This window comes from Boleophthalmus pectinirostris, unplaced genomic scaffold (genome assembly GCF_026225935.1).
Source record: "Boleophthalmus pectinirostris isolate CB_2022bp ecotype Guang Dong unplaced genomic scaffold, ASM2622593v1 HiC_scaffold_6, whole genome shotgun sequence".
Lineage (NCBI taxonomy): Eukaryota > Metazoa > Chordata > Actinopteri > Gobiiformes > Gobiidae > Boleophthalmus > Boleophthalmus pectinirostris.
The window spans coordinates 3,263,691-3,275,164 of NW_026571447.1; the positions used below are offsets into that span (position 1 = coordinate 3,263,691).

At 37.6% G+C, this 11,474-nt stretch overlaps 1 protein-coding gene across 3 annotated transcripts in view; it reads right to left on the reverse strand.

Moving 5' to 3' along the window:
- bag6 (BCL2 associated athanogene 6) overlaps positions 1-11,474 on the reverse strand; it is a 43,487-nt gene that overhangs the window by 30,834 nt on the left and 1,179 nt on the right. For all 3 annotated transcript variants that reach the window (XM_055164026.1, XM_055164027.1, XM_055164025.1), the window contains exons 2-3: positions 9,718-9,805; positions 6,932-7,049 (exon numbers count right to left, since the gene is read on the reverse strand). In XM_055164026.1, the coding sequence (XP_055020001.1) occupies positions 6,932-7,049; positions 9,718-9,798 (199 nt within the window). In that variant the 5' untranslated portion in view covers positions 9,799-9,805. The remainder of the gene's footprint in view (positions 1-6,931; positions 7,050-9,717; positions 9,806-11,474) is intronic.

Consider the following 11,474-nt stretch of genomic DNA (forward strand, 5'->3'; position numbering starts at 1 on the left):
ACTCAAGGCCTGCAATCACTTAAAAGTGTCTGCAGAAGACAGAAATTTCAAGATGCTGCCAATATTGACCAGATCCACAGGATTTTGACAATAAAGGTGAAGTACATGGGCAAAAGAAGTGTTTTACAACTTTTACAGATAAGGGTAAAATAAAACTATGACAAAAAACATCACATTCAACCATAACCATACCTCAAATTAGCTCACAGCTACGAAGTAGGACATGATCAACAGACAGGAAGCTCTGCTTATTTTGCCAACAACATTAACAATCCATGAAAGAAACTCCGACCATGTCTGGCCAGCTCCTCCACTCATAGCAATGTTAGGAGGCAGACGAAAACCACAACAATTGTCAAATTTATTTTAAAACAGACTTCTGGAGCAACGCAAAAGAAAGTACAAATAAAAGGAAAAGAAGTAACTCAAATCAAAAGCACTAAACAACCTGCACAAATCTGCACAGAAGTCTCCCAATTGATGCCACCTGCTTTGCTTTTATACCCCACCCAGCAGGAAGTACCTCCCCCAGGTGAGCATCAGGTCCAGGTCTCTCTTCAAAGCAAACCGAGGATTTCTTTTCCTGAGCCCAAGTCCCCTTTTAAAATCAAAATATTTAACATAAACTAAACAGTGCATTGAAAATAAACTATAAAACCAGATATAAAACTAGAAAAGCAGTCAGAGAGCGCAGACCTCTGCCAAGGACTATAGTCCCCCTCATATTAATTGTGTTTTCCATAAATATTTGTCTCGTATCTTTCAATTTGGACTATGAAAGAGGATCCCATTGTCCATCCCTGAGTCAAATTTCATGGGGTTTGGTCAATAATTAACCGAGATATTGAGAAACAAAATTTTTGGCCCCATTTACCACAATGTTAACTAAAATTTCAAACTGATCCAGAATCCAGGATTTCTTCCGGATCACCCCCAAAATGAAATCAGTTCTTCCTTTTCACATTTCCAACAAATCCTGAAAATTTAATCAAAATCGGTCCATAACTTTTTGAGTTATGTTGCTAACAGACAAACAAACAAACAGACAAACGCCGGCAAAAACATAACCTCCTTGGCAGAGGTAAAAATAATGAAAAAGAACTTAAACCAGTTCTCCCCGCCAAATGGTCCAGCCCATAACCTCCTCCAAGTTTTTAAAACTCGCCTCCTCTTTTGTCTGGACCGTGTGGAGCTGCAGGTAAGTATGAGGAATGGAAAGGTATATATAAATGAACAATGTCTAATGTGATAAATTAACCAAAACTAATAATTATATGCAACTGTAGGATATTGAGAAATTAACAAAATGAATTTTAACAAATGTGATCTTAAAGTGGGACAAGGCCTTCAGTCAACAATTAACTGAGGGTGCAAAGTGTGATCATAGTCTTTCTGTACGTGTGGCAGGGGTAAGTGATTTGGCAGTACCATCCCGACTGTTACAAGAAAAGCATCACAGTCAAGAGGAGAAGCAAATGATGACAAGGGAAAAATAATAATGTGGTTGATAAATGACTTAAAGGGATAGTTTGGATTTTTTGACATAAATTTGTATGGCATCCCCGTCATCAGTGTTGTGCATCCACACCGACCGGTTTTGGTGCTGAGGAAAGTAGTTCGGCAAGTTGTGTGGGGACTGTATACTAAAGCGTTTTTCTTCTCAAAGCAATATGTGTTCAAAAGAGTGATACATTTGCATCACAAAACCATCATCGCCAAAAAAGTCAGACCTCATAATCGCTTGGCACTATTTTCTTTCTGTTCGTATCACTGCGCGCTGCCTCCAGGTGACAGCCGCGCACGGATCCATCACTTTCTTCAGTTGTTCGGCAGTGTTTACATGCACAGACTGTCGCCATGCGAGAGAGCTAACGAGAGAGCTAGAGCCATAAGTATATAAGCCTGGTTCACTTTGTTTACTGCTCGGAATGTTAGCGACAACATGTCTGATTATTTATTTATTTATTTATTTATTTCGGTCACAGGTATATTTTGACATGAATTCATAAACAGTCATATTTAACATATACAGACCGAAAAGGTGCAGGCTGAAGCTTAAGCTTATTATGCCTACCCTTTATTCCTTTGTCAGAGCTTCATCTTGACACCAGTTCATCTTCATAAATACAGCAGGAAGAAACAAGCTAATCAGTAACAGAACAATAAAGTATTACAGCACAAACTAAGTCTCATATTTCATGTATCTGTCCAGAGTTAAACATTTAAACTTCTTTATGAAGTGAAAGAAAGTGGTGCACAATTTTAGGTTTTCTGTACAGTTGTTCCAGAGCTCCACCCCTTTAACAGATTTACAAAATTTCATAATGTTTGTTCTGATTTTCTTTTTTAATAAACATGGTCGTGCCTCTGAGCTCATATCGGCTCTTTCGGATTTTGAACATGTTCTGTAACGATTTCGACAGGAGATTGTTGTTTACTTTGAACATGATTTTAAGAGTGTACAGGTCGACTAAATCGTAAAATTTCAGCGTTTGAAGGTTTATAAATAATGCATTGGTTGGTTCGTTATAAGTTGATAATGTGATTGCTCTTATTGCCTTTTTTTGTAGGGTAAAGATTGGCTTTGTATTCGTCTTATATGTATTGCCCCCAAATCTCAATACCGTAGGTTATGTAGGGCATTACCAGCGAGTTATATATAATAAAAAGACTGTTTTTATCTAGGGTATATCTATATTTATATATAATTGCGATCACTTTGGATAGTTTGTTCCTAATTGTATTTATGTGTGATTTCCAGTTTTAAATTATGATCTATGGTTATTCCTAAAAATTTATTTTGAAAGACTCTTTCTAGTGGTGGATTATTGAGCATAATTTGTACATGATTTTGTACTTTTCGCTTTGCAAATACCATAAATTTAGTTTTTTCTATGTTTAGCGATAATTTATTAATATCAAACCAAACTTTTATTTTCTGCAGCTCCCTCTCCACCATTTGAAAAAGCTGCCTTTGGTCTTCACCTGAGCAGTAGAGGGTGGTATCATCTGCGAAGAGGACATAATTGAACATTTTTGATGCCGAACATAAATCATTTATATACATAATAAATAGTTTTGGCCCAAGCGTCGAGCCTTGTGGAATTCCACAATTTACTTTCAACAATACAGATTTTTTATTATTTATTTCAACATACTGGTATCGGTTTTGTAGACAGCTTTGTAACCAGGCATGCACAGGTCCTCGCAGTCCATATCTTTCTAATTTTTGCAATAATATATTATGGTCGAGGGTATCAAAAGCCTTCTTAAGGTCAATAAAGATACCCACACTGTATTTCTTTGAATCAATTGCTGTAGATAAATTTTCTACCAATTCCATAACAGCCATTGAGGTGGAACGATTTTTCCTGAATCCATATTGATGGTCACTTAGGAGCTCATATTTTTCTATGAATTTATCTAATCGATGAACAAATATTTTTTCTATTATTTTTGAGAATTGAGAGAGTATTGAAATTGGTCTATAGTTTGAAAATATATTTTTTTCCCCATTTTTGTATGACACCGACAATAAAGACTTTGCCTTTACCACAAACCCAAGGGGAGATCTTTATGAACCCGAATATACTGATGCCGAATTTCATCAGATGGAGTTAGAACGGGCAGAGAGAGAGAGAAAAGACAGAGAAGTGGTACAAGTTGAAGCTGGAGCCGTGAGAGACCGAGTGAGCGACAATCACCATCACGTCATTTATAAACTCATATACAGCGAACATAGAGCCGACACTGTGACTGAAGTATGGACGACTAATAGAAACATAGAATCATCCACACGTCCACGTAGCTGCTGACAATAGTGTACACAACATTTACAATAGTAATAACAGTCGACTTATAAAGTTACGTTTTGTAGAAGCTTCACTGGTGATATGACACTGAATGATTTACTGCACACAGAGTTACAGCTGATTCTTGAGTCTGTTCTCTTGTAAACATAGCGGCACTTCTTCGTTCTTACTTGGTTTGGTTTCCACATTGAAGCCAAAGGCAAGAAGCCAAAGTTTCCTCAGCGCAAAGTCCGTGACAGGAAAACAGTGAAATGTGCTTGGAGATTCAGCCAGATTTATGTTGTTACAGCCTGGATAATCAAGAGTTCGCACCATTTTTTAGATATATTTATATGTATCTTATACAAGCTCATATACTTATGGCTCTAGTTCTCTCGTTAGCTCTCTCGCGTGGCGGCGGTCTGCGCATGTAAACACTGCCGAACAACTGAACAAAGTGATGGATCCGTGCGCGGCTGTCACCTGGCGGCCGCGCGCAGTGGTACGTACGGAGAGAAAATAGCGCCAAGCGATTATGAGGTCTGACTTTTTTGGCGACGATGGTTTTGTGATGCAAATGTATCACTCTTTTGAACACATATTGCTTTGAGAAGAAAAACGCTTTAGTAAACAGTCCCCACACAACTTGCCGAACTACTTTCCTCAGCACCAAAACGGGCCAGTATCTCGGCTCACCGGACGCTTTCGGGGGTAAGTCGGTGTGGATGCACAACACTGATGATGGGGATGCCATACAGATTTATGTCAAAAAATCCGAACTATCCCTTTAAGGAAGTCTGCAGCAAATGGGCATGTTTTGGAACTGAAAAAGGTTTACTCACTACTGCTCACTTGCTGCCAAAGGTGTTGAAATCCTACACTCATTTCTCAGTCGTATATTGATGTTCAATGAATACATTGAGCCTCATGTCACTGACTTTTATGAATTTGTAAAACTACGAAATGAAGACAAACAGTGCTTCTGCCAAGTGAATTTGCGCATATTCCAGTGTCTAAATTAATCAATAAAGGATTGGATGGAGTATTGAATACCTGTCTATAGGCCTGTCAATGGTGCATGTTGTCACGTTTAGAGCAGACGGAGGACCCAAAATGCAGGACTGCATTTGCGAAGTACTTTAATATAACAAAGAATGATACACAAAAACACAAAAATCCAATCAGTAATAATAAAATAATTCAATGAAAATTAACACCATGACATTATCCCCCCTTCAAGAGGCGGATCACACACGGACCAGGAAGGGTGGAGGGAGGACCAACTAGAAAACAACCAGGAAGGTCCAGAGGCTAAGAAGGGAGAACCAGTAGATTTCGGGGAAAAAAAAATTAAAATCCAACAGCGGCAGGGGCTGGTTGGAAACACCCAGAGACTCCACATGTAAAGGTGACAGCTCAGAAGTCTGCAGTGACGAGTCCAGAGAACTAGGGGACATGGACCCCAACAAAGACAAGACAGTGTGTAAAGAGGGCCTCAGGTGAGGAGCAAAAACCTGCTTAATGGAGTCCAGGAGATGAGCAGGAAGCAGCTGCTGTGTGACATCACAGGGAGGTCTCGGGGAACAGGTAACCACCCCGGACAGAGAACTATGTCCAGCGGTGGCACAGAGGCAAGAACAGAAGGAAACCACCCCAGACAGAGATTCTTGTCTGGAGGTGGCTCACCAGGGAGTAGCAGGGCCCAGCAGGGACCAGGTCTGATGGAGAATCCAGGTACAGGCAATGGTCTGGGAGTAAGCTCCGGGTGTCATAGGTGCAGTCTGCTGAGTCCAGTTTTGGTTGGATCATTCTGTCATTTTCAGTGTCTGTTTGGATTTTTTGTATATGGTTCTTTGTTCTATTAAACAACTTTGCAAATGTAAAATGCTCTAAACGTGACAGAATGTAGCCTTACACCTTCACTCAGATATATTAGTGCAGCTAGCACACAAAGCCCTTAATGCTTCTAAAGAGGACATAAAAATATCATATTACGACTCCTGCACTATTTTAACACTCATATATTCTGAGACCAGTGTTATTTTGTTTTATTGATTACGTTAGACATTTTTAAATTTTTAAAAATGGAAAAAACAAGTTCCATATTAATATGCAAATTGGAATGCTTAGAACTCAACATTCATCTTAGTAAACTTTTCCTCAAATTTGCCCTCAGGACTTCTCTTCTGTGAAAATAACCCTGGTCTACTAATCATCACAAAGCACTTTGTGTTACTTTTTTTTTTAAATAAAAAGTGTTTTAAAAATAAAATTTGATTGATTGATTGATTGATTGATTGAATGACAGGGTTAACACTTTTTAGACCCTTCGTCTGCTTCAGTGCACCATCGCTGGAGGGAATCTCCAAGAATCACCTTAGTTTGGCTTCGCTCCTTTTCCCCTTCTCTTCTTCTTTCAGCGACCTCAAAAACGGTCTTGTCTGCCATTGCAACAAACCTGTGCTAACTGTGAAGAAGCTCCAGTTGACAAAAGCCGCTAAGAACCGCTGTGTTGTTTGAGTAAATGGCGTCTTGTGTATGTGGAATGCGGGAGAGACGAACGTAAACCATGCAATCCCAGAGCGCCGGCAAATAAGTTACACTAGAAACGTAGGGAGTTTGATTGACAACCTACAGGCAATAGATAACGTGACAGCCTCATTTTCTATTGGCTAATGTTTAGCTGGCCCCACCACGTCTACAACTGATGGATTTTCATTCTTTTTTTTGGGGGGGGACATCATAATTACAAAGCTGCTCCATCTCTATAATGCCATTTTGAACTTTCATTTACAATTTGAAACAAAACAAAAAAAATCCTCCATACAACTTTTAAATTGTAAAGTGAACGGCACCATTTATTTATTTATGTATTAGTTCAGTTAAATCTCGTCTCGTCTCGTCCGATCCCCGATATAAACGCTTCAGGCTGTTTGATCATCTCTAATCCAGAATATAATGTGTTCATCTGTTATTGATACTTTGACTGGGTTGGAACTCCAGCAGGTGAGATGATTCGTGAGCTTAAGCAAGTCTCTCACATGTAACTGGTAACTGTTTTAAGTTTTGCCAATAGAGATACATGTAGAACACCCTCAGCATGATGTTACTGCAAAGTATCGATGCTGTTAGTGCCTTACTGTAGTCGTGAAGCGTGCGGTCATCCTGCAGTACACGGCCCTGGTAGATCAGCCTCTGTTTGTCAATGGGGATGCCAACAGAGGGCGCTATGTGCTCCTTGAACTCTTTCACTGTCAGCTGCAAAGCAAAACACACAACACAGAGTGAGGAATTTACTAAACTACTACAAAGGACAGGACAGAAATGAGCCTTTCCTGAATAGTTTTTAGGGACCCAGCCCTAAAAACTATTCAGAAGTTGCCGACCCGATACATGCCCCAATACATAGGCAACGATACATATCCCGATACAGTGAGTTTGCGATTCGATACAATTCAATACGCTATATTTCAATTCGATTCGATACGGTTCAGTAACAAATAATGGCTAAATTGTGGCTGTGATGCTAAAAGTCTTTGTTAAACCACTTCTTGCGCAAAGTTCATATGAAACACACCGATTTTAATCATCAGAACAGTGAAAATGTCAAGTGTGTCGCGTAAACGAGTTTCCTTCCACTAAAGAAGCAACAAAACTGTAGCGCTGTAACAAAATAATTTAGTAAAATATACCAAAAAATTGTTTTGGTGATACACTGATACAGCAGCTCGCGATATTGATAATATATAATGACATTAAACGATACAATATATCGATATTTCAATATTTTTGCACACCCCTAATAGTTTTAGAATGATCTTGAGCTGTATCAGAACAAGTATAAGAGCACATAGACTAGTATATATGAAACAACATGGGAATAGAAAAGAAAGTACTATCATTCAATGTGGAAAATCACACACTGTTACATACAGAAGGTGTGTTTTTTTTTTTGTTATCATCATAAGATTGGCATGGATCTATTCTTAATAACAAAATTTTGTGAAATGTTAGTATAATGACAACATTACCACAAAAACTATATTAGTCTAGGTGCATGAAATACTACAATGTCCTATATAAAAACACCTGCTGTTTAAATTCACTGACGTATTTTCACTAGTTTTAATAATTCTGTGGAGGACTGTAGACCTTTAATCCTTGAATCAATTACAATTAATGGAGACTTCTATTTTGGTCACCTAATGATTTTATTGGGAATATAAGGATTTCAGTGGACCACAGCAGAAGAGCAGAAGGAGAAGGCATGTGAGTGAGTGAGCCAGTGAGTGAGTGAGTGAGTGAGTCAGAAGACATGGAATGAGAGGTCCAAACTTCATCTCTCACACTGCTGACTATGAATAAAACATTTGGACGCACCCTCTCATTCATGAATTTATTTATTTCATTTTATTTATTTATTTGGTCTTTATATTTAAAACTTTTTATATCAAATATATAATCATAGTATTGGCATGGGTCTATTCCTTAATATCAAAATTAAGTGAAATGTTAGTACTGTGACAACACTACTACAAAAACTATATTAGTTTAGGAGCATGAAATACTACAATGCCCCATATAAAAATACCTGCTGTTTTAATTCACTGACGTATTTTCACTAGTTTTAATAATTCTGTGCAGGACTGTAGCCCTTTAAACCTTGAATCAATTACAATTAATGGAGACTTCTATTTTGGTCACCTAATGATTTTATTGGGAATATAAGGATTTCAGTGGACCACAGCAGAAGAGCAGAAGGAGAAGGCATGTGAGTGAGTGAGTCAGTGAGTGAGTGAGTGAGTGAGTCAGAAGACATGGAATGAGAGGTCCAAACTTCATCTCTCACACTGCTGACTATGAATAAAACATTTGGACGCACCCTCTCATTCATGAATTTATTTATTTATATATTGGTCTTTATTTTTACTACTTTCTATATCAAATATATAATCATAGTATTGGCATGTGTCTATTCCTTAATATCAAAATTAAGTGAAAAGTTTGTATTGTGTCAACACTACTACAAAACCTATATTAGTTTAGGTGCATGAAATCCTACAATGTCCCATATAAAAATACTTCCTGTTTTAATGCATTGACCTATTTGATTTTTACTACTTTCTACATCAAATATCTGAAGTAAGATATAGTTCAGTTTTGTTTTCCTAAAACTGTGGTGCCCAATTGGAGCTGACGTCACCGTAAACGTAAGCACAAATCACTCCAAATACAACTTCAGGTGAATAAATAGTGAGAGGTAACAATTAATTGTAACATTTCAAAACTCTGAAAAGTCAATTTTACATAATGCTTTCAGAAGAAAAGTCCCACTATAATGAGCATAATCAGAGTCAGGGACAGTTAACAAAGGTGCTGGCCAAAAGGGAAGCATAAGAGCACATAGACTTGTATACGCTTATGGACCACTATGGAACCTTAACTGGCTTAAATTACATTTGTACAGATTGTAACTGCACAATAACCCTGCTTTACAAGGAATAAAGTCAGGAGTGAATGTATTTTATAATAATCTTCTATTTCATCATTTTGCAATTTCACCCATGACTGTACAGTGTTGTTATATTTTTTTTTTTTACCTATGACTGTACAGTGTTGTTGTAGTTTTTACCCATGACTGTATAGAGTTGTTGTTGTAGTTTTTACCCGTAACTGTATAGAGTTGTTGTTGTTGTAGTTTTTTCCCATAACTGTATAGTGTTGTTGTTGTTGCATTTTTTTCCCATAACTGTATAGTGTTGTTGTTGTTGTTGTTTTACCCATGACTGTATAGTGTTGTTGTTGTTGTAGTTTTTAACCATAACTGTATAGTGTTGTTGTTGTCGTAGTTTTTTCCCATAACTGTATAGTGTTGTTGTTGTCGTAGTTTTTTCCCATAACTGTATAGTGTTGTTGTAGTTTTCACCTGTGCTCGGACGTTGTAAGTTCTGCTCTGAGAATCTAACGTCTTCACGGTCACCTCTATGTCTGTGGGCTGCTCCTCCATCGTGCTTCTGCAAAACAAGTCATCATGAAACCCTGTGAGCGTGGGCTGGTTATGGTGATTTTAGTCTTATTCATACCAACACATAACAGCCTCCTTACTAGGACAGGGAATCTAATGTTCAAATGTTAGTACTGTGACAACACTACTACAAAAATAATATTAGTGAAGATGCATGAAACACTACAATGTCCCATATAAAAATGCCTGCTGTTTTAATGCAATGACCTGTTTGATTTCTACTACTTTCTACATCAAATATATGAGGCAATACATAGTTAAGTTTTGTTTTCCTAAAACTGCGTTGCCCAATTGGAGCTGACGTCATCATTAATGTCATTACCGCAAAACGTGACTCAAACATGCATGCACACAAACCCCCCTCACCGTTTGCTCATACATACTTACAATTATGATAGAGAAAGTCCTGTATTTTAAGTTTCATCTTGAGTAAGGATGGGCATTTGGTGAAATTTTCTTAATCGATCGTCGGAAAAATTAACGATCAATTATTGATTAATCATTAACGTTTTTATATTAAAATTATCATCATTATTATTACTATCTGCACTACTAATCTGCATAAATAAATTCAACTTTACGACATATAAACCGTAATGAATATAGAGCCACATCAATCCGTTTTAGATTATAATGTGTTTAATTCAGTTTTGCGCAACTTTTTCCCACTGGACACCGAAACATATGTGCTGCTTAATACACTGTGCACATGGCCTCCCACTTGTCCCGAACAGAAAGCGTGGACTTTCTTGTACAAGTCACCATTGCACAACATTCGCATTTGCACTTCAGTACGCTGCAGACTGATCGACTGTCTCGCTCCTTCTGAGTGCAGAGAGCTACACGTACTGACCCTGTTTGGTCACTCTACGCTACGCACAGCAACCTACATTCGGTTTGTCGATTAAAATGAACGTAATCAATGAAATTCTTAATGATCAATTATCGATTAATCGATTAATCATACCCATCATCTTGAGTATTACTTACCAAAATTGATGTTAAAGGTTAGTTTTTACCTGCACTTTAGATTCTTTGACATTCAAAAAATGAATTGCAAATAAATAAATAAATCTTGAGGTTTTTATTTCAAATACTTACCTCAAAATAAATAAATAAAATAAATAGTATAATGTAATTATGTAATAATATAAATAAATAAAATCTCTCTCTCTCTCTCTCTCTCTCTCTCTCTCTCTCTCTCTCTCAGAAAACACTTTGCAAATTTCCCAAAGTAAGGCTGCCCCTGTGTTTACTTTTACTGGAAGTGTTTCTTCTTAAACTATAACCTCAATAACACCATACTATGTCATTATACAGACCAAAATCTAGTGTCCCAAGCCTAAAGGTACATAGGTTCTGTAAAAACAATGTGAAATTCTTCCATCTGAAAGACTAACACTTTCTTCAGCCCTCAGTCAAAAACATTTGAACAGCCCTGGCCTACAACTTCGGCACTTTAAGCAGCATCTGTCCACTAAACTAAACCAAGCCAAACTAGCTACAGTCAACAACATAAATCTGAGCCTTCATGGTCTTTCCTGTGGATGGGTTTCCCACATTCAAATGTGGTCCTTTTAGAGAGAAATATATACATCATCTAATCATATAATACAACCAAAACACTCGAAGAGAGTGGAATATACCCTGAGACAGTT